General features: G+C 44.5%; 1 protein-coding gene across 3 annotated transcripts in view; it reads right to left on the bottom strand.

The window, feature by feature from the left end:
* Positions 1–772: 772 nt before the first annotated feature.
* BCAR3 (BCAR3 adaptor protein, NSP family member) overlaps positions 773–24,540 on the bottom strand; it is a 109,154-nt gene continuing 85,386 nt past the window's right edge. For 2 of the 3 annotated variants that reach the window (XM_040406676.1, XM_040406678.1), the window contains 9 exons: positions 16,356–16,487; positions 13,052–13,494; positions 12,096–12,200; positions 11,179–11,806; positions 10,038–10,153; positions 6,973–7,141; positions 6,356–6,467; positions 3,089–3,301; positions 773–1,425 (listed from right to left, as the gene is read on the bottom strand). In XM_040406676.1, the coding sequence (XP_040262610.1) occupies positions 1,262–1,425; positions 3,089–3,301; positions 6,356–6,467; positions 6,973–7,141; positions 10,038–10,153; positions 11,179–11,806; positions 12,096–12,200; positions 13,052–13,494; positions 16,356–16,487 (2,082 nt within the window). In that variant the 3' untranslated portion in view covers positions 773–1,261. Of the gene's footprint in view, positions 1,426–3,088; positions 3,302–6,355; positions 6,468–6,972; positions 7,142–10,037; positions 10,154–11,178; positions 11,811–12,095; positions 12,201–13,051; positions 13,495–16,355; positions 16,488–24,540 lie in introns of all 3 variants that reach the window. The other variant, XM_040406677.1, reaches the window with a different exon arrangement.

Here is a 24,540-nt window from a genome sequence, read left to right as displayed (position 1 = left end):
TTTCTATTCATTTTATTTATTTTATGCACTTATAAAGCGCTACTATATTCTGCAGCGCTTTACAGACATCAGCATCAGGCTGTCCCCAGTGGGGCTCACAATCTAAGGTCCCTATCAGTATGTCTTTGGAGTGTGGGAGGAAACCGGAGGAAACCCACTCAAACACGGGGAGAACATGCAGATGTTGGATTTGAACCTAGAACCCCAGTGCTGCAAGGTACCAGTGCTAACCACTGAGCTCTTTCCTAAATTCTAAATTGGGCAACTTTCTGAATAGTCGTCTTTAAAAAAAAAAAAAAAAAGTTCACTATTTGGTTGCTGCAGGGTCTGTGCGGCTCTTGTACATAACTGGCTGTGGTGCTGCTTTTGACGAGGGGAGCAGAGCGAGCCGGCAGGACAACCTCCTCCCCATCCCTACGTCTATAGCTAATAAAGGCGGAGAGAACACAGGAGAGAGATTGCATCCTGTTTTTTTTTTTTTTTTTTTTTTTTTTCTGTTCTCCTCCCAGAACAGAAAAATAACGGTGATGTGACCTCCCCCCCCTTAGTGGGGTAAATCGGTGCTAGTGAAGCCTGGGGGACAAGTCTAAAGCTAGGAACAGGCTGCAAAGTAATTATCCGGAGGTCTGATCATGAATGAACGTTAGAACCAACTTTCAAGTGTCCATAGACTTTAAGAAGAGTACGTTGTAAAACCAAACTGCACCTTTTGTAAGAGATTAAAGTTACCCATTTCATCCAAATAAACACCGCACTATTGGCGACACATTCGCTTCAGTAACTGTTTACTTTTCCAGGGGCGTTTGTTCACGTGCACAGATTGTTTCTTCTTGGTAAATACATTATTCACTAAGGACTTGGTTTATATCTGTTATACTTACAGAACAGCAGTCTACGGTAATTTAGCCATGATTTTGGGCCTAATGCATAAAATAAGCCAGGTTAAAAAAAAGTCACTATTTCCCACAGCTTTCATTTCTCAAACCCGCTTGAGAAAAATAACAGCTGGAAGCAGACTGCTATGGCCAGTAACGACACTTTAGTAGAACAGGTTTATGAACGAGGCCTGTCCATTATGCTACTACACAGTTAGTAGCGGAGATCAAATTCATAGTAATATTAAATAAATAATTTGCTGTTATAGGTTTTTTAAAAACAAAGGCAAAATATACATTGTACATATACAGCAAGCTGTTCACAAAAACAGCTAAAATCTGGAATCAGTCTCTATTATACAGCACACATCGGAGGCAGGTTTGCTTCAAGAAGCTAAGGGCTCTAGTTTTCGGGACAAGGCTGTTAAGATCTGGCTGAATTTGTGGTATCTTTCAGCCTGGTTGACTTGGGCTCCTTTGCTCCCCCATAGGAGTCTCATTTGGAATTCAGTCTTCAAGATTTCACTCATCTCTTCATCTGGTGTAAATCCTAAAGTACAAAAAAAAAAAAAAGAGGTAGATCTTAGAAATATAGAAAAAATAAAGCGCACATTAGGCCTCATGCAAGTTGTGGTCCCCAATGCAAGGAATAGCCAACATACGTTGGGTGTGCATGAGGTCTCAACCTATAGCCACCATATTCCAGCTTTAGGTTTACAAGGGGATACAGTTTGGTGACATATTGCACACACACACACCTCATCCTGGCATAGGTCTCGCAGCCTGCCCAGTACTACATTGTAGGGAGATTTACCAGCATTTTCAACGCCAGCCTTGATATCCCTGCTCCGCTTTTACTTTATGACGAGGCACATCCTCCGGCAGTTCTGTGCGTCTAGAATGAAATCTACGCCAGCTCATAGCTGGATTAGATCTGTCATCATTTACACCAGTTTATGGCCGTCATAGATGTCAGTTAATCATTTACACCAGGGAATTGGCATAAATGATGATAAAGTTCAAAAATAGAGATAGTAAGAAGGCGGCACTCACCCATGCAGTAATTTACAAAAACTATCCTTTATTCATCCAGTATATGGTTTAACAATATCGGCAGAAATGACAGGGGCAGAATGCAGATGATCCACATATAGCGGCACTGAGGTGGCCTGAAGAAGCACAATTTTGTGCAAAAACGCCGCTATGTGTGGATCATCTGCATTCTGCCCCTGTCATTTCTGCAGATATTGTTAAACCATATCCCGGATGAATAAAGGATCGTTTTTGTAAATTACTGCATGGGTGAGTGCCGCCTTCTTACGATCGCTATTTTTGAACTTGATTGCAGTGAAGACGTGGGAGGTGCGCGGGACACCTCTGTCGGTGTATGGATTGTTGTAGAGTGTACCGCTGTAACGCCTACTTCTGTTTACTACATAAATGATGATAAATCTGCTGGGGCCAATGTCCCTACCCACACCTTGCGCGCGCCCCCCCCCCCCCCCCCCCCCCCTCTTCAGACGGCTCACAAACCCCAGACTTGCAATTTTCTGTTGTATAGAGATTATAAATCTCCTGCTATGTACCCACCGAGCCATAACACCCCCTTGTGCAACTGTTCTATGAAGATTGTATCTAGAGATGAGCGAAGCAAGCTTCGGATGTTACATCCGAAGCCGCTTCGCAAAAAAAAAAAATCGTAATACTGTACGGAGATTCGTGATTCGGAGATGTATGGGCTCCAATGAGCCAAAGTTATTCACAAAGTCATGTGCAACTTCGTTGAATAACTTCGATAATGGATTATTACAGTGCAGAACCACTTCAAAACTTGGAACCAAACTCTGCTTCAGTTCTGAGTGATACCTTGGAAACAAAGCAGAGTTCGGTTCCAAGGTTTTTCAATGTAATAATCAATTAACGAAATTATGGAACAAAATCGTGAATAACTTACTTCGATTCATCGGAGCCCATACATTCTAATACTCTACGGAGACAAATCTCCATACAGTATCATAATGAATTTTTTTAACAAAGCGACTTCGGATGAAGCATCCAAAGTCGCTTTGCTCCTCTCTAATCGTATCCCATACAGCCATTGCAAGCAGAGACTGTCTCCATAATTAGGCGCACCCCTTGGCTTATACTTGGGGCGTAGTAGCATGCCCTCCTCCACGTGTCGGCTGAAGTCCCTGGTGTTACGCATTGCTTACCTTCCAAGAGCCGCTCTGCATTGCTTTGATACAAAGCTGCATTCTGGGCAATAATTCGTGCAGATTCCAAATGGTCGAAGATTATTTCACATCCTCGGTCATGGTTCTCCCACCAGTCCATTCCTTCAAATATGACAGACTGACGCTCCAACAACAGTATTACAGGCACCACGAGGGGGACTGTGAAATTTTCTTGTGTGTTGAGTATCGTACCTAAAAAAACATACATAATTTGCAATTTTCTCTGCGCTTGAAACTAAGTGATCCAGAAATTATACAGAGTTTTTTACCTAGGTGCTGACAAAGGGATTTGAAGGGAATGGAACTCTTTTCTGCTGGTTAAACCCAGATAGCAATACTTTTTCTAGCCAGTTTTCATTTTCTAAAGGCACATTTTCTTATTCTAAGTTTTGAACATCATTATGGAGGCCATTTTGCCTGAGCTGTTCTTAACAGCATTAAGAGAGATGCTTTACACCAACCACCATGGCCCATAGAACACAATGGACAGGAGCTGACCCCATTGACTGATATGGGAGAGTTTTCCAGGCATGCTAGATAAGCTAAGGGAGTAGATGAGCTTTAACAATCACCTATTGGGAATGGTGGATCCTGTTTTATCTACATAAACAGGTGATATCTGGCATTATAATCCTCCCCCGATAAGCAGATAACTGCAGTAAAGTGAACTATACAGAACAAGGGGCACCTATTATTAGGCCTAGTGGCCAGTGTGAAAACTGCAATATTTTGTGTTTTTATCATGTAGCTATTGGCATGGAAAATTCAAAATAAACATTTTTAAAGAATTTTTGGTGGTTAACAACTCCCCCAGAACAGTGTGTAAGTTCTGCCCAGACTGGTCCTTTTAAAGCAGGGGTGCACAACCTGCGGCCCGGGGGCCACATGCGGCCCTCAATACCATTCTATGAGGCCCCCAAACATCTGGTAGCAGACATGTTTGTCTATGTCTTATTGCTGCTCACATGAATCTTTCATGTATTGTCCCATTAGATGGGAGTACTAGAACAACTAGACATTTATGATATATACTGTATGTTCAATATGCCAAAAATATAGTATTTCACTTGGTAATACCCCTTTAAAGTTTATTTTCGGCCCTTGGAATTGGTTCACGTTGACAATGTGGCCCCCAACCAGAAAAGGTCGTGCACCCCTGTTTTAAAGCATGGCTACTTTCTTCCAGAAACCACTGCACACATGTCTGCGAGTTGTGTCTGCTGTTGCAACTTGGACTCACTCATTTTAAGGCCTCATGCACCCGGCCGTGCCCGTATTGCGGCCCGCAAACAGCATGTCCACAATACATGGGCACTGGTCATGTGCTCACCGCATCACAGATCAAGTGAATGGGTCTGCAATGCGGAACGTAGGCATGGAACCCCACGGAAGCGGTGCGGTGTGGGGGTTTCAGTCTGTGCCTCCGCACCACAGAAAAGTAGTGCATGTACTAATGCACTACTTTTTTGCGGTGAGAACGGACCAAGGACCCATTCAAGTCTAGTGGGTCTAGATCCATCTGCGGAATCCACACGGATGTTGCCTATGCATTGGGGACCGCAAATTGAGGTCCCCAATGCACGGAACGGCCGATCAACAGCTGTGTACATGAGGCCTAAGGAGGCTGAGAACCTGTTGACTGGTGTTTTTCATAGAAAGCAGCAATGTTTTTATAACCTTTTACAACTCATTTGGGCTACGGCTACATGGAGACTTTTTGTAGCACTACTGCTTGATTTAAAGCTGCAGTCCACAGGAATAGATGGAGTTGCATGCTAGCTTGTAGACAGCAGTTCTCACTAGTGTTTAGCGAACTTCTGTTTTAAGTTCGGCGTCTAAAGTTCGGCTTCCGGTTAGCGGAGAATCCCGATGTTGATTCCGAATTCCGTTGTGGTCCGTGGTAGCGGAATCAATAATGGCCGATTATTGATTCCGCTACCACGGACCACAACGGAATTCGGAATCCATATCGGGATTCTCCGCTAACCGGAAGCCGAACTTTAGACGCAGAACTTAAAACAGAAGTTCGCTAAACACTAGTTATCACTTAATAGTTAAAACCGATCAGTATTCCTCCAAACAAGCCTCTATGTAGCCTAACCCTTAAAAAGGGACACTTCTGTCAGAAAGGAGTATTTTTTTTGAAACTCAATATTCATAGAAAACAATTTTACATGAATTTTGGGAGTATTAGACCTTTAGAAATGAAATACAAAATCCTGACAGATAAAGCTCATTGGTAACTCATTTATAGTTTACTGCTGCTGTGAGGGAAACATGTTACCCCAGTTCTATTGTTCTCATAAAGATGTCTACAGAACAGCATTGCTCTTATCAGTGTAATGTCTAATTGAGTCACTCATCCTCCTTCCTTCTGTGGCTGAAGTGAATGGTCTAACTGAGAAAGCCAAACGAGGCTGCTGGCCGTGTCCAATCAATGAGGAATTTCAAGGAAAAATAGTGACACACATCCTCCTTTTATAAACCTATTTTCTGATTGCAGATTTATTTATTTATTCTCTTTCCTGAACATGATTATGGGGCGGCCATCTTGCCTGAGCTGCTGTTAACAGCATTTAGAAAATAGCTTAACAACAGACCCATGAGCCATAGACACAATGGTCAGGGGGGACCTCATTGATGTCTATGGGAGAGTCTTCTAGGCATGCTCTGTGACCTGTGCAAAGGTCATTGTACAAGGAAAGAATGGATAAGATGTGACAATCGGCTATTGTGAATTGAGGATCCTGTCTTATCTATACACAGAGGTGATATTATTACAGGCAGGATTAGAATCACAGATATGCAGATAACTGCAGAAAAGTGATCTGTACAGACCAAGAAGTGGCGACTATTACTAGGTTTAGTGGTCAGTGAAAACTGCAGGATTAGATCATCAAAAATTCTTTAAAAATATATTAAAGAGGTTCTCCGGGCTTTTAATATTGAGGACCTTTCCTCAGGATAGGTCATCAATATTAGATCGGCAGGGGTCAGACACCCTCGCCGATCAGCTGTATGAGGAGACGGCGCGCGCAGTACACACGTGCCGTCTCTCTTCCTGCTTGCCGCTGTTGCCCCGGACAACCTCTTTAAACATAAAAACGTAAATTAAACAAATAGGTCATTTTCTGATGACACATTCACTTTAAAAAGATCCAGGACAGGAGGTAGAGTACATGGAGTAAAAAAAAAATTCTACCTAGATGACAACCCTACTCTTATAGAAATGCACTTTTGACTTACCTGCTCCTTCATACATAGCTTTGCTAAAGGGCTTCAGCTGTTTTTCATAAGTGATTGCCGTCTGTGTATATTGATGCCTCAGTAATGTCCAGGTACGTTCCAGCCTTGTAATCTGATCCAAAGAAACCAGATTTCATGTTACAATCATGAGTGATATCCTAGATTTTATAGCAAAGCAGCTACGTTCAGAACATAATAAATTATCTGTAATTATTTTTATTTATTATTATATATAAAAATCTGTTACAATATTATAATTTGCTTTTACCCCCCTAGTTATCCAAGTATTGCCATAAAGCTGCAGTGACTTGTAGAGATCTTAGTTTTTCTTACTTTGCAGACATAAAAATATATCCGTGTGTTAAAACGTGACCTCAGTGCCATGTGCCTAAGGACGGTGAGCATTACATAATGGCTCCTGCTACATCCTAATCTAATGTAGGTATTTTCAGTGAAGCTTTTCCTCTGCACCCCGTGCATTATCATTATTTCCAATAAACATCACATTCTAATGAACACAAATACGCACAGACGAATATAAATGTGAAACTAGCCAGTCAGTTATACACAGCACATCAAGTATTTCTATCACATTGGCGTCATGGACAGTACGTCACCTGAGGCATGTCCAGTGCTTTCATGATGGAAGTAAAGGCAAAGAAGTCTCCCAAATCCTTCACTTCTACTGCAAGTTGGATGATCTTGTTCAGTGTTGCAACCCTTTCATCTAAATTACCCGTACATCCCAAAATGTCCACTGCAATCCCTATGGCCATGGTTGTATGCCTGCAATGATAATGTATTACAATCAGGTCATCACTGTATAGCTGTCAGATAGTAAATGGGTTCTTTACATGTAATGTGGAGCCATGATTCTCAAATTCAAAAGTAATGTACAAACTTGACTCAATTTTTATCAAGTAAAGGGTATTTCCTAATCATCCTATCCCTTCATGTATACGGATTTCATTCCATACCAATGTAATAAAGTCTTAAATGGGTTGGCCCATCTCGGACATTGGTGGCATATCGCTAAGATAGGCCATCAAGGTCAGATAGAAGTGGGCCCTGCAGATATCTCCAGAACTGGCTCCCCGTAAATTCTTTTATTTTTGAAAAAGTTTAAGATTACAAACATGAGAGTTACGTCACTCTCAATAAAATATAAGGAAGCAGATCTATAGATAATGCAAATCACATAATGGAAAAAAAGGGGGAATAAGAAAAAAAAACAAAAAAAAAAAACTATGTATGAACATCAATTAGCATTGTATAAAATACAAATTTAACTATGAAGTGTAACTTTATTGCGTAGAACTAGGGAGAGTGATAGGACAGTGGAGGGTAAGGGAAGAGGAAGGTGAGGGGAAGGAGAGAAGAGGGGTGAAGGAAGGGAAAAGGTAATGAGGAGTAAGTACCAGTCAGGAACCCAATGATTATTTCTCATGGTTCAGAAAAAAGATGTTGAAGGCATACGACTCACAATCATAGAAATAGAGAGAAAAGTAAAAACAACTAAAGTGGTGAAGTTTCATAGCAAACCTCAACACAATGTATCAGTAAACTAGCCGAATTAGGGTCCATTCGCACGTCCGTAAGTGTTTTGCGGATCCGCAAAACACGGACACCTGCAATTTGCGGATCCGCACATCACAGACACTAATAGAAAATGCCTTTTCTGGTCCGCAATTGCGGACAAGAATAGGACATGTTCTATTTTTTCCAGGAACGAAATTGCGGATCCCGAAAAAACGGATGCGGATCCAGGAAATGTGGATTTGCATCCGTTCCAGCCCCATTGAAAGTGAATGGGTCCACAAATTGCGGAACGAATGCGGACCCAAATTACGGACGTGTGAATGGACCCCAAGACTAAAGTTCAAACAGTTGGAGTGCTTTAGTGGGAGTTAGAAAGTCAGTCCATTTGCTCCAGATACTCTCAAATTTCGTAGGTTTGAGTAGGACTCGCCATCTTCTCCTCTAAAATCCTTGTACTTTCTGTAATTCTGTGAGCCATTCCCGTATCGTAGGTGGATCAGTTTGTAACCATTTCCTGGGAATTAATATCTTGCACAACTCTGAGGGAATGGAGAGGTGGCCATGGATGTGCGGTGCGCTCTCCATTCTCTTCTACAGGACTTTCCAAATTAGCCCGAGCAGGCTGACTTGGCTATTTTTGTAACTCCTATAGCAGTGAATTCACAGCATGCTGCTCATGTGCGGTGTGCTCTCCTTCATTTTAGGAGGGGATTGGGGGGGGGGCGCCAAAACCTGCGAATTTCAGTGGGTTCCATGAGACCATCTAATGTGTATTGTGGCTTCTCAACTCTTTCCTGATGGAAGATGTTGGGGGGGTGATGAGGATCGGGCTGTTGTATTTGCAATTGCCCAACCCTTTTGTTCTCGGGGAGACTAGGCCCTGCCGGAAGAGTCTTGCAGCAGTTTTATCCCCTCTTCCTAGTGAGAGCCTGTGCTTACTCGGCCGAGCTGTGCAGGCACCTGCCTGAGGGGATCAGGTGCGATAGTTGTTGGGTGAACAAGCGTTCAGGACGACAGCCCTCTTAGGCCTTATTCACACGACAGTGAAAGATGTCTCAAGCACACGAACATATATATTTTTTTCCATGTCCATTCCAGTTTTCTTTTGCGGCCTTTATGCGGAACCATTCACTTAAATGGGGCCGCAAAAAAACTAAAAAACAAATTTATGGAAATGACTCTGCATTCCGTTTCTGTATGTCTGTTCCGCAAAGAAATAGAACATGTCCTATCCTTGTCCATAATGCAGACAATAAAAAGAACCAGCTGTTCCGTTCCGCAAAATATGGAATGCACCTCCGCCATTTATGGACCACAAAACATCCGATGGTCGTGTGCATGAGCCCTATGGGTGTATTCATGTGTCTTTTTTTTTTTTTAACTGACTGAATACAGTGACAAAAAAACATGACATTCTATTTTGTCTGATTTCATGGTTCGACAGCCCCCATACAATTCAAGGGGGCTGTTTTTTAATGTCAGTTTTCAGAAAGGCATCTGTGAAAAAAACAGGCATAAAAATGGACTACTTTGCCGTTTTTAACGCCTGTGACTTGAAAATAGCCCGTCACTTAGGTTAGTTTCACACTAGTGGCAAGGAACTCCGTCAGGCTGTTACGGCGGGTGAAGAGCCTGTCGGATCCGTGCTGCCGCTAGTAAACGTGTGCCCCCGGACTACCGCTCCGGCCCCATTGACCATAATTAGGGGGGGGGAGGGAGTTCCGGCAGCAGCACGGCAAACATGCTGAGAGGCATACTTTTATTCAGGCCGCCTCTCGGCATGTTTGCTGTGCTGCCACCGGAACTCCGGCCCGCCCTGCCAGAGTTCCTTGCCGCTAGTGTGAAAGTACCCTTAAACACGTCCCGCATTCTGTCCTACACATACTGGCGGTCTTTACAATTGCGTGGAGCCCCTTGACAGACGAGTTAGACAGCACCTAAACCAGGGCCGCCTCACCTCAGCCAATGGGGCATGTGGCTCCTGTCGCCACTGTTCACTCTCATAGGCCGCTAGACACATGGCAGTAAAAAAAAAAAAAAACTTCTTTCTTTACATTAGGTGTATTGTTTTAGTTACAGGAACAGGTGCTCATACCTATCAGACTAGGTAAATATCTAGATAGCTGCAGGAGAGGAAGTTTACCTTTCGATTAGGTCCAAGCGCAGTTGGTGCCCATGCGGTAGGGTCATTAGTTCCAGGCCGCTGCTCACTCCCATCATCTTTTCCATCTCTGACGAGACATCAAGTATCCTAGCGACCTGTAGGGTACAAAGGTTTATATGCGCATATTCAGGAAGTGTCATGTGATGGGCTGATAAGCATATGTTAATTAACCCCAGCTTCTAATTTTACAAATTAGATTGGAGCTCCTCATGGACACTGGGTGGCCACTACAGAATTGTACCAGACCTTCAGATGTAATCAATTCTCACAGTTATGCAGAGACCAGAAGAAAATTGTTAAAAAAACTATTGCATGAAGTTACAGGCCCAAAGCCTGAGCTGCATTACCAAGAGACAGGAGTCCTGGACACATCCATAACTCTGGGAGTTATAGAAGCACGGTAGCTTGTTCTCTTAACGCTGGTTGCATAGCTCCCATTCACTACAATGGGAGTTATGGAAACAATGGAGAATGGTGTAACTAGCAAACTTGTAAATCACTTCATTTTAAAAATATGCCTGCATCCACTTCAAAAAGCTGTAAAGTCATAACCACTAGGGGTCTCCCTTCCACCTAAGTTGCAGTCCACTGTCTGGTGACAGACTCAGAAGCCGGCTGAGAGGAAGTGGGGTGGGGGTGGGGTGGGGTGTCAGAGCGAGCTGAGATCCTGATTCTGATAAAAACAACTGCCTCTACACTCCTTCTGAAATTCAGAGGAGCCTCCTGCCTTTCTGTGATGTGATTTCTCCCTCCTTATCTGTTCTGTCAGCTTCAGAGCTGAAAACAAACAGTGGGAATTAAGGAAAAGGATGTCACAGCAGGACAATGCTGGCAAATTCCACTGAAGGGATATGCCCGCTGCTTCTGAGTGAAATGCATCTAGCTGTGCAGCTGAAACTAAAAACATTATGGAAGCCTAAATAGAACTTTTAGTACATTCATAACTGAACTAAGAGGCACAGCAATCATGTAAACATTAAAATAAAACAAAACAAAAAAACTCTGTTTTGCTTTAAGTCTGGCCACCTGGAGCTGGCGAGACACGACAACTCCTTCATGTCTACATTCATGGAGTAACCTTTGTTGTTCTAACCCTTCTATAACATGAAAGAGGTTTTACCTTACAGTCCATTCTGAGGATGTGCTTGGCAATAGTCCTTGGGTCATTGTTTGTAAAAAGTTCCTTGGCCCGTTTCAGTAAGGCTGTTTCCAAGGGTTTGTTTTCAGGGGGTAGTAAAATAGATTCAAAGTCTTTAAGATTAAACGAGGATACATTCTCATATACTGGCCTAACAAACTCTACGTCACCCCCCTTCTCATTGGGTTCTGTTTGAGAGCATTGAGATATACTGTCCTCCAACGTGTGGAAGCTCAGTTCTGAGTTACTAAGAGAGAGGGATTCCTCTTCATCTGCTTTCTGACTTTCTATCATACTGCTGTGTGAGGAATGGGTCTTTGCCCACACAAAGTCCTCTAGAGGTGTAGGTTGCAGTTCACAATAGTTTGCTTCTGAGTTCTGCCATATTGTAGGAGACTGTGGCTGCTTCACATACAGCGACTTGCTTGGCTTTGGAGGGGCTCTAGGGCAGAGTTGACTGTCTGATCCCCTCAATGCTTCTGCAGAGTGAGCCTCGGAGCTGAACCTCCGGATTTCCGTCGGGCTTAGAGTGGGTTCACTTCCAGTTCTGAAGACGTTCGGTCTCGGCGTTAACCTTCCATCCATTCCTGGTGACAAGTATTGCTGTCTGCTACCTACAAAATATATACATGTTAATATGGTGTATCTCTACATATTGGCAAATGTTTATCAATGACCTGCCCTTTACCCTCTGGACCTCTACTCATTGTGAGCAAATTACAATCCCATGCAGATGACCCGAAGAAGACTTGTCCGCAGTAGGTTTTTAGGATGAGTCTGTGGTCTCCAGACTAATGCAAAGCAACAATTTTCCAACACCTAAATGAGGTCCTTCTGAAAGCATCCTATAGCAGTTCTGAGGGTTGAAATGGACATGGGTTGGCAGAGTAACTACATACTTACCTAGTGGTAGGTAGCTTTCTGATTGATGCGAGTTGAGTGGCCGTCTCTTTTCTCGCATGTTATCTAAGCAAGATGGATGGCTGCCGCTTTTCTCCTTGTTTCTGGAAGGACCAATATACAAACAAATGGCAATTATACAATCGGAAATGTCAAGCCCAGTGTCTACTACTATATGGTACGTATAAATATGTTTATATACACCTTTAAATGGGTTTTCAGAGACTTTTCTACTGATGACCTATGTTCTGTATAGGTCATCAGTGTCTGATCGGTGGGGGACCCCCGCCGATCAGCGGTCTGAAAGGGCAATGGTGCTCACAGCTTAGCCTAGGTCATGTGACATGTTCACCGATCACATGGCCTTGAAATGAATGGGGCTGAGCTGCGATATCGAGCACAGCCACTAACACATGGACGACACTGTGCTTCGAGAGCTGAGAGAAGACCACAGCGCGACTGTGCGCACCAGTGCCTTCTCAAAAAGCTGATCGGCGGGGGTCCTGGTTGTCAGACCCCACCAATCAGATACCGATGACCTATCCAGGATAGGTCATTAGTAGGAAAGTCTCATAAAACCCCTTAAATTTTACATGCCACCGTGGCCACTAGGTGGCAATCTTTTAACAGACTACAGAATGAAACTAGCAATGAAAATGCTATAGACGGCTAGCCTAAATTGATATAACAGCTTCAGCAAAAAAAGGTAAGATAACTAAAGGTTCCTATTTAATGACAGCAAGCAGAGATCTTGGACACTGACAAATGAATACATAAACTATACAAAGAAAAAAGATTATTTGCCAAAATAATAGCACTTCGATTCAAGACTGCAAAAAGATACGAAGACGTGGTCGTGACCAGAGATTTTTTTGAAACAGTAAAATTTTACAATCACTTTTTGTAAGGGAAGTGCTCATTATCTGCTGCCATTCATACAACTTTTCCTACAAACCTTAGCAGATTTCCCCGGATAAGGCTTTGCTCTGGTGTCAGGCCATGGCCTATATTGAGACTCAGTCTTTTAGGGGTTTCTGCTTTTTCTTCCAGTGCTCCCATTTCCAAACGTCTAGCTGGGGAGACCCCATACTTTTCCTCTATACACCTTAGCGGCACAGTCCTGTTGATCGGCTGAAAAATGATGGCTCCGCTCTGCTGCGACACTGGCTTGCGATTCCCCACGTAGCATCTCACCAATGCTGGGACACTGTCAAAGCTCTCAAGTTCAAACTGGTATTGAATCCGACTGTAAGCTTCATTGAGTCTGATGATTACTTTATTTATCTTGAAATGCTGGGAGAGGTTTTTCCACTGACAGGTGAGCACAAAGTTTCCAGGGCTGGACAATGAATCCCTGATCAGAAAATCTCCATCTCTTCTCACCAGGCTCTCCGACACCTTGAGAGAGAGAGAAGAACAAGCATTGTAAGGATTTCATACTGACCCATCTTCAGTGGCTGTAAACTAAGTTAATCAACCAAATATATCTTATCCTGCATAAAATACATGTTATCCTGTATAATAATACTAACCTAGATCAGGGCCAAGCAAAGGAGGCAGCTGCCTAGGGCGCTATTGAGGAGAAGGGCTATAAAAGCTGAGAAAATGATTACCACTCTTTGTAGAACCATTGGATGTTGCGCCCGAGTTGCTAATACTTTTATAGAGGATGTTGAATGCTTCCCTTCAATATGACAGAAGACAATTAAAAGGCATCTGTCAGTAGATTTGCAAACTGGCTGACCTGTTACATGTGCGCTTGGCAGCTGAAGACATCTGTGTTGGTCCCATGTTCATATGTGTCCGCATTACTGAGAATAAATTAAGTTTTAATATATTCAAATGAGCCTTTAGGAGCAACAGGAGCGTCGCCATTACACCTAGAGGCCCTGCAACTGCCACACCCTCTGCACTTTGATTGATATGGTCAGATGTGATCACTTTTGACACGGCCAGGCAGTGTAAAGTGGAGAGGGCATGGCAGTTGCAGAGAGAGCAGAGCCTCTAGGAGTAACAGCAACGCCCCCATTGCTCCTAGAGGCTCATTTGCATATATCAAAACATCATTTTTCTCAGTAATGCGGACACATATGAACATGGGACCAACACAGATGTCTTCAGCTGCCGAGCGCACATGTAACAGGTCAGCCAGATGGGGCGCAATATCAAAATCTGTCTTGAGCACCAAGAGGGCTTATCCCGATCCTGACCGGTGAAACTTCACACTGACCATCTCTAACACCACTTGTTACCGCAGAACAGAATTACGCCTGAATTCTTTGTTGTAAAAGTACATCGAAAATCGCCAGCAGAGTCTCGGGACGTGAATACTTTTGCAATCCAGAGGCCTACAGTGGTGCGGCTGACTACTCTGTCTCTGGTAACTGCGTTTCACTTAAAGCCGTGACATTTTTTTAATACTATTAGTGACGGGCGTGACCTGGGAATATAGTTCTTGTAATGGAAGCGCCTCCTACCGTCTCCTCTGACCTCATGTCTGGGACCGGGCACAGAGGTCACCGCCAGTTGCAGCTGCGCCTGATAGATTACAGTCCCCAGTGATGGGGGAGGGAGTAATATTTGCTTGACATTGTACATGCACAATACGGAGAGATCATAGGAAAATCAATGCACTCCCTGCTTTCATGTACTGTGCATCTACCAGCAATGGCTGTGCACTCATTTACTCATTTTCAGCTCTTGCTGGAATTCAGTTACTTATTAAGAAGCAAACACGTGTGTCCATGTCACATGCAATGACCAGAGAAAAGGATTATAAACATACATGAGGATGACAGCTATAATCCAATTATAATAACTAATACAGCAACCTGTGTGCAAAACTACAACTCCCAGCATGCCCTGCAAGCGACAGCTTTCCTGGATGCAACAGAAATGTACACAGGGCTCACTTGTACGGTCTTTATGCCTCCACGTCCATCGAAGAATTTATCAGTTTGAACAAAAAATAAATAAAAATGGTGGTGTGCTCCAATGGACTCCCAATGCATTGTTCCTAGGGAAATATCCCTGTACATAGCAAACCTGACTGAAGCTTTATGGCAGCACATGGAGGCTGTGCGGCTCCAGACTAAGGAGACATGCAGCCTCTGTGCATTGCCGCACAGGTTCTGTGTTACCAGCTTTAGCTTAAAGGGATTCTGTCACCTCTTTTTACCCTATAGAGATGCGGACATGCACGGCTAGATCGCCGCTAGCATGTCCGCAATATACCTGTCCCATATCTCTGAGTGGTTTTATTGAGTGTAAAAAATTATTTCATATATATGTAAATCAGCCTGGTAAGGAGCCCAAGGGGCCGCACTAACCGTTCTAGGGTCCAGCACCGCCTGTATCCAGGAATCTCCTCCTTGCACACAAAGTCAGATCGCCGTGAGCTCGCGCATGCGCAGGTCCTTCCCTGAGGCTTATGCCAGCACAGGAAAGGAACACTATGCCGGCACTGCGCATCGCGAGATTACAGCGATGACTTTGTGAGCAAGGAGGAGTTTCGTGGATACAGGCGGTGCTGGGCTCCTTCACAGGGTGCCGAGGCTGGGCTCCAGAACGGTTAGTGCGGCCCCTTGGGCTCCTTACCAGGCTGATTTACATATATATAGGAAATAATTTTTTACACTCAATAAAACCACAGAGATATGGGACAGGTATATTGCAGACATGCTAGCGGCGATCTAGCCATGTATCTCCGCATCTCTATAGGGTAAAAAGAGGTGACAGAATCCCTTTAAGTATTTATTCAGAGTCGGTGGAACGCTGGGTGACAACCATTGTGGGCATTATAATGGCTGCCATTAGTGGTTGTCACCCAGCATCCATTACCCGAGGCAGAACAGAATTGTAAATTAATTTTAGAGTGACGGGTCAGTACAAGGTACTGGTTCTGTGAGAAGGGGTCATGATGGCAGAGGTGATCTAGATGGTTTTACCAGCTCATTGGATGACACTTAGCATATAATGGCATGGCCCGGTTGGTTAAGCTTGTATTTTATCTGACTTTTTGCTCAGTCACTTATAGGGAGGTGTGTTAAGCAAACATGTCAGGCCTGGTGACCTCAGTGACAGTACGCCCGTACACCTGCTGCTTACTGTACACCGGTCTAGAAAAGATTCCTCATCAGCAAGATCCAACCTCATTATTCTGACTGGACGCAACCCATTCATACAACAGTTTCCGTCATCTTTATAGACTGCTTTACTCCAAGCCATTTAACCCCTTCAATCCCTCTTGCCACACTCACCTGGCGAGGAATCCTGCCGTGGTACCAGGCATGACTGCGTAAATCTTCGCTGCTCAGCTTCAGCTCCTCCTCCAGCTCCTTCTTTAATTTGTCAGGTGTCCCTCCATCCATAATATATCGATCCTTAGAGAACTGAAAGACAGAACAGGTGAGCGTGAGCCCAGGCGAGACTCTCCCCCGTGCTGATATCACCTGGTTACCTCTACAGCAGCCATAATGCAAACAGGAACTTTCATTTTGTCACTTGTCACATGCTCTGTCACCAGCCCCGGGACGTGGGTGTTCCTAAGCCTGCCTGCCTGGGAGATCAAAGGCCATCACGTAAGGATCGGATGCACAGAGGCTACACCTGCACTCATCTGCGGCTTACTTTCAAATTTCCCAGCTGTCCTTTGTACTAGGTTTATGAGCCTACCGCCTCCTATCACTTAACCCATGAACAACCAGCGGCAGCAAAAATAAAGGGGTTCTATGGTTTTATACAGCACAAGAAAAGACCTTTAAAGAAATAATATACCCCAAATGTCGGTTTTGTTAACATACCCCGATTTATATGAATACATTACATATAAAGATGTATCCAATATCAATACGCACATAAAGAAATAACTCCCTCCCACGCAGCACTGAGTAGTAACAATGAGTATATTAGATATCAGAAAACATCCTGTGATTTCTTGTATGCGTCTTAAAGGGGTTCTCTGGGAATTACGGTATTTTTTTTAATCTAATCCCCGAAGCCTGCCTCCTGAAACGTCATACTTTCCTGCTCCCCGTGGCTCCAGTCCACCGCGCTGCCTCCATATTCTGGTCCCGGTGCTGTGTGGGTATGATCACAGGCACCACTGCAGTAGGTGACCATGCCCATGCAACACAGTGGAGGCCGCAGGGAGGACTGGAGCGGTGGGCAGCAGGAACGGATGACTCTTCTGTTTCATGAGGCAGACTGCAGCCATTAGATAAAAAGTAATCATTCTCAGAAAATCCCTTTAAAAAAGGTATAGATCTGCCCTTTTGAACTCAAAGTTCCTTAGCAAGCAAAATAATGTATAAAACAATCGTAAAGGTCATTATTAATACTTTTGGCGGGCAGGGTGAGCTGCATATGGGGTTTTGAATACAAGTGAAATAGGAAAAAAAAAAATGTTTTATTCTTCACATTGACGAAAATAGAATATAATAAAACGGTCACAAGGTATCGTATAAAATAAAACTATGGGAGACACAGCCAGATCAGAAAACTAGGTTGTGTCTCACAGGGTCAGACTAAAACTTCTAGAGTGAGACACTTAAGATGCTCTTTCAGTGAAGACATTCTGGCTGGTGGCAGCCACCTCTAGAGGAGCACACGCAGTTACTGTGTACTCGTATTATGGAGTTGTATGTATCAAGGGTAGGGATGAGCGAACCCGACGGTTTCAGGTTTGGGTTTGGCGTTCGAGGAATTCCGTTAGCATTGAATATATTGGAATTCTATGACTGAATGCCAAATGGAAGCCTTTAAGAGGCATTCTGTCTATGGGCAGCATAACGGATCCGTCTGGTTTCCGTTATGCAGGACAGGACTTTGTTTTCCGACGGATCAGACGGATCCGTTATGCTGCCCATAGACTTCTATTATGACAGAATGCCTCTTAAAGCCTTCCGTTTTGCTTTCCATTCATAGAATTCCATTATATTTCGTGCTAACGGAATTCCTCTACCGCTCAAACCCGAAAACGTTGGATTCACTCATCCCTAATCAAGAGTATGCAGTACATTTTTCAGCATCCCTAGTGGTAACTGCAGTTAGCCAGAATGTTCCGATTTAACTCTGGTATTTGAAACTTTATATCTGAAAACAGAGCTCTAAACTGCTAGAAAGATATATTAAGAAAATAATCAGAACAGGGCTTTGGATCTATTAAGATAGAAAATGGTGCTCACGGGTGGACCAGTGTTAATAGTCCCTTATTTCACATTGTAGTATAGTATACATGATTCCACAAAGCATAATGGTCCTACATTTAGGAATACTGGTACTTGCCTGTAGAATTCAACAATGAAAGGGGTATTTTCATCTACTTTCACATCTGCGTTCGGTGCGGATCCGTCTGGTATCTGCACAGACGGATCCGCACCTATAATGCAAACGCTTGTATCCGTTCAGAACGGATCCGTTTGCATTACCATGAACAAAAAATAAAAAAAATTATATATATTTATTTTTTGTTCACGATAATGCAAACGGATCAGTTTTGACTTACACTGAAAGTCAATAGGAGGCGGATCCGTTTTCAATTGCACCATATTGTGTCAGTGAAAATGGATCCGTCCCCATTGACTTACATTGTAAGTCAGGACGGATCCGTTTGGCTCTGCATCGTCAGGCGGACATCAAAACGCTGCAAGCAGCGCTTTGGTGTCCGCCTCCAGAGCGGAATGGAGGCTGAACGGAGGCAAACTGATGCATTCTGAACGGATCCTTATCCATTCAGAATGCATTGGGGCTGAACTGATCCGTTTTGGGCCGCTTGTGAGAGCCCTGAAACGAATCTCACAGGCGGACCCAGAAACGCCAGTGTGAAAGTAGCCTTAGACATTTATGCCATAAGTGACTGATATTTGCAGGTACAACCTATCTATAGAAGGATCCCCTGAACTTGTCCTTTTTCTGCCGCATCCATGCTAGGATAGTGGACTAGATTTACAGAGCTCACTGTGCCATGTTGTTTCTGTAACTCCCATAGAAGTTATGGAAGCAGTGTAGCACCTCAAGCACAGAGGCCACCTCGCACAGATTGGATACAGCGGTCGCCCCTTGGGATGGGGACCTCTCTTCTAGAAACAGGTGCAGGTCCTACCTCTATCAGGCGTTTATGACATATCCACAGGATAAATGTATGAGAGGACAGTTCCCCTCTAAAGGTGTATTCCAGCTTTTTGATACGGATGACCTGTCCTCCAGATAAGTCATCAATATCAGATTAGTGGGGGTCCGACAGCTGTTTGAGATAAGGCAGTGTTCACGAGGCAGCCATGTTTTTCTACACCTCCTGTTACTAATCTCATTCAGCCTCTTCCCGACCTGAAATGGATAACGGGTAACAGCGCAATCACTGACTTATTAGTGTCCCTTTTTTAGTAAGTCAATTGTGTGTTACTCAGCAAGGCCCTTCCCAGTCCTCCGGCTGGTAAACCACTGGCTATTTTCTCCCTTGATACCCAGAGATTGTGTTGCAGTAAAAAAGGAATCAGCACAAGATCTGCTGAACAGCTGCCGGCCAAACAAGCTCTGAAAGATACTCATGCAGATCAGATTTATTAGGACCCATGTGAAGAACGGACTTCAGTGATGGCATCATGAGGAGGAACGTCTTGGCAACGGATGAAAGCGCCAACGATATTTCCATTTCTCAACAAGAGCCTCTCTTATAGTAAAGGTCAATTAGTGCCAAGATTATTAATGCATTATCCATCAAAGACAAAGACATCCATAGATCCTTATAGAAGTACTACTCGTCTATAGAGAAACCCCGCCCCATAGGTGCCCCCCAAAGATCAACATTCAGCCAAAGTTAGTGCAAAACTTGTGCTTCATTAATTTACCTACTCTACTGGAATATGACTTTAAAGAGGTTCTGACAATTTTGCAAGCTATCCCTTATCCACAGGGTAGGGGATAACTAACTGATCAGTGGTGGTCCGACCACTGAAACTTCCACCGATCCAGAGAATGGGACCCCAGATCTGTTGAAGTGGCAGGTTGAGCATGTGCCCGGCCGCTCTACAGTCTATGGCAGTGTCAGAAGTAGCAGAGTACTGTGCTCAGCTATTTCTAGGGGTCATATAGAGAATGAATGGAGCAGCAGTGTGCATGCTTTACCTGCCACTCCATCAGATCGGTAGGGATACCAGAAGTTGGACCCCAGCAATCAGTTGGTTATCCCGTCCTGTATATAGGGGGTAACTTGCAAACTTGGCACAACTCCTTTCGGGGAAATTTCCCAGTGAGCCGATGGCTGCCTGAGCCCTCCCCACAGGTGGCCAGTGGAGGTATTTTGTGATGGACTGTGGTATTTGGCTCTGTTGGGGTGGTATAATGTGCCACAATATGGTATTTCTGGCCCTGCCTTCCATCAGTTGGGACCTGACTACAAAACGGGGCCATTTTTAGTATTTTTTCCAGGACCACTTTAAGTTCCCAGTCTGCCCCTGAGCTCTTTAAAACAAGAACCAACTAAGACTTACTACAACCTGAATTATTATTATTATAATTTTTTTTTACAGAAAGCCACCCTCCCCTTTATGTAGATTGGCCATGACATAATAATAGGACTGTCAGCCATAGATGGGGAGGAGCTCTTTAGAACACAACCCCCGGTCATTTTAATGCAGTACAGAATGAAAAAATGTTAATTCCAGGTGACAGGCCCAGTCTAATCCTCCCATTACCAATCACTCCTGTACCAGTTACCATTGTGGGACGTTAAAGGCACAAAGGAGTCTTTAGAAAATGCTTAAGAATATGGAAAATGAGAGGATTGTGCAGCTTACGTTTCAATTTTACATAAGCCGGGTCTGGAACCATGAGATCTCCTCCAATTAAGAGTAATTTCTAGAGAAAGTAAAAGGCCTTCATAAAAAAAAAAAAAAAAAAGTGCCATGTAACAGGCTTAGATCATAGGAATGTGTGTATTTCAAAATGTAAGATCCCGCCACAGTGAGGAAGTGCATTGAAGAATTTGTACAAACACCAATTCTCCTGCTTGAGGATTTTAATAATGATAATTTCCCCCCTTACACTCCATGATGACTCCAGCAGTGACTGATCAATGCTCATACTGGCCCATGTATCTGCGGGTCCGTGACCAGTATCTGCGGGTCCGTGACCAGTATCTGCGGGTCCGTGACCAGTATCTGCGGGTCCGTGACCAGTATCTGCGGGTCCGTGACCAGTATCTGCGGGTCCGTGACCAGTATCTGCGGGTCCGTGACCAGTATCTGCGGGTCCGTGACCAGTATCTGCGGGTCCGTGACCAGTATCTGCGGGTCCGTGACCAGTATCTGCGGGTCCGTGACCAGTATCTGCGGGTCCGTGACCAGTATCTGCGGGTCCGTGACCAGTATCTGCGGGTCCGTGACCAGTATCTGCGGGTCCGTGACCAGTATCTGCGGGTCCGTGACCAGTATCTGCGGGTCCGTGACCAGTATCTGCGGGTCCGTGACCAGTATCTGCGGGTCCGTGACCAGTATCTGCGGGTCCGTGACCAGTATCTGCGGGTCCGTGACCAGTATCTGCGGGTCCGTGACCAGTATCTGCGGGTCCGTGACCAGTATCTGCGGGTCCGTGACCAGTATCTGCGGGTCCGTGACCAGTATCTGCGGGTCCGTGACCAGTATCTGCGGGTCCGTGACCAGTATCTGCGGGTCCGTGACCAGTATCTGCGGGTCCGTGACCAGTATCTGCGGGTCCGTGACCAGTATCTGCGGGTCCGTGACCAGTATCTGCGGGTCCGTGACCAGTATCTGCGGGTCCGTGACCAGTATCTGCGGGTCCGTGACCAGTATCTGCGGGTCCGTGACCAGTATCTGCGGGTCCGTGACCAGTATCTGCGGGTCCGTGACCAGTATCTGCGGGTCCGTGACCAGTATCTGCGGGTCCGTGACCAGTATCTGCGGGTCCGTGACCAGTATCTGCGGGTCCGTGACCAGTATCTGCGGGTCCGTGACCAGTATCTGCGGGTCCGTGACCAGTATCTGCGGGTCCGTGACCAGTATCTGCGGGTCCGTGACTGTGACCAGTTTTGCCCAGATCTGTCTTGTATAGTTTAGTGAGGTGGAATCATACAAATCCACTTGTCATTCACTCTACTGCATCCTTGTTCAGTAGGCCTCACCATAGTAATATGACTTCTCTTCCCGACCGCTACCCTGTTGGGTTGCATCAGTCCCTTGGTGAGGTCATCGGGAACTCTAGTCTGGCCTGCTGCTGTTGCTTGTGTCTTTGGTCATCTGCCCAGCCTCTAGTTGTTCCTTCACCATTACTATGGTTTTCCCAAGTTCTAATGATGTCTCTGGCTCCTCGCCGATCTTATTCCTTTGAATGTTACTTTGGTTGGTTCACTCTCTTCGTTCCGCATTAAGTGCCTGTTGGTTTGACTTATTCTTTGACTCCTAATGTCTATTGTCCACCAACTTCACTGATCGGAAGCTGAGGACAAGGACTTGGGGATTTTCATTGCATAAACCTGTGAGGGAAAGTCAAGGTCAAAGACCAGGAAATGCCTTGGACTCCACACTTCAATTGACCTAAAGTAGTTTCAGTCCACATGCTTGACCATCTGTGGTTCCTCGCTTCTCATATTAAAAGTGGTGAAAATAGCTATGGACCAGGTGGTAATGTCCACTGAGGACATGTAGTTTTGTACAAATCAGTGTTTCTACTGCTGGAATCTCATTTACCATCCTGGATAGTTTAGTAACTTGCCAAAAGAAAAAAAGAATGAGAACATCTTTGCTGTGAACGCTCCTTCTGAAACCGGATGAAAGCTTTTCAGACATCTCACAGCTGACAATGACTGGGATACTGTGATGTGCTGCCAGCAGAAGAGCATGCCATACTACTCCATAATAGTCCTCGGGTACGGTCATATATATCTCTCATGCAGTAAGTGTATGTATAGACACTAGAATACAAGGCAATAGCTGAAAGGTCCAGCTAATTAACTAGATCTGCATGGATTATTGCTGCTCATGCACAGGATTACTACAGGATCCAGAGACCAGCATCTGTCCTCCTGGACCTTCACCTCCAATTAGCGCAGTATTAGCGGTGTATTGATTACATTGCTTTGGAAGCACAGCTCTGCATGTCAATAATGAAGCTCCAGCCAAGGATCCTGTTCCGATGTGTAATGTCTAGCCCCTGGATACATATGGATAAGTGCTGAGCCCATTCATGTACTCATGCTTCGCTTTCACTCTGCAATTGATTAGACATAAATGACGTTTCAAGAAATAATCCCATGAAGACAATTTTAGGAATATTTACAGCAAAGGTTTTTCCAAGACGTTTTCCCGCAGTTACAGATGCCCTGTATGCATTACTGACCAGTGCACTTTTGGGGGCGTTTAAATATATCAGGGAACTGCCCTGTAAACAAGTGCAAGATATAAATCTATTACCCACTTCAATCGGCTCTACTCTTCGCCAGTCGCTGCTGATTGTAATCTGGATAATAGATGTACAGTATATATTAGAGCATTGCTCCCCTTCAAGGCTGCAAAAACCCCTGTGTGCACTGCAGCACCCTGCTATACAGTATATACACATATATATTATATATATCCTACACTACCTGATTTATAATGCTACAAGCAGGCAGAATGGGACAAATGATGAACAGAACTGTGTGGTTTATGAAAAGGTGATTGACAAACGCTATGCATGGCTGCCATTGATGGAGGCCCCCTTAAAAAATCTGGCATCTTTAAAGGGGTTTTCTAGGAATAAAGATATTGATGACCTATTCTTAGGACGAGTCACCACCACTGATCTGCTGTCTCCTCACAGGTTACTCAGCACAGTGCTGTCCGTTGGATAGTGGCTGTGCTGGGTACTGCAGCCCAGCGCATTCACTTCAGTGGCACCGAGCTGCACCTAGGCCCCGCAACTGAAAATCGCAATTTCACTGGCTGCAGCGCTCACCACAGATCGTGGGGGTTCTGGGAGTTAGATCCCCCACCAATTAGATATGAATGACCTATCCAGAGGAAAACTCCTTTAAGCCAGACAAACATGGCTGATATAAAAGGTCACGTACATGATGTCTGATCTGCAGGTCGCATGTTATAGAGCAGGAGGAGCTGAACGGATTGATATATAGTTTTATAAGAAAAGATTCTGTACAACTTGTATTTATTAACTTAAATGCCCTCTATGTTTAGGAGTCCAGTGGGCGGTCCTACTCCGTGATTGACAGTTCTCTCTATGTACATTCATACAGGGAAAGCTGTCACTGCTAACAGATACAGATTCATATAGTTGGGTTCAATAACTGAAGATATGCAGCAGAAGTAACCGTCCTCCATTTATACCATGTTGTACAGAATAAGGCCTTATGCACACGGCCGTTGTTTTGGTCCGCATCCGAGCTGCAGTTTTGGCGGCTCGGATGCGGACCAATTCACTTCAATGGGGCCG

Source organism: Bufo bufo, chromosome 9 (genome assembly GCF_905171765.1).
Source record: "Bufo bufo chromosome 9, aBufBuf1.1, whole genome shotgun sequence".
Taxonomy (NCBI): domain Eukaryota; kingdom Metazoa; phylum Chordata; class Amphibia; order Anura; family Bufonidae; genus Bufo; species Bufo bufo.
Note: the sequence above shows the minus strand (reverse complement) of the source record. Positions and strands in the feature narration are given on the sequence as shown.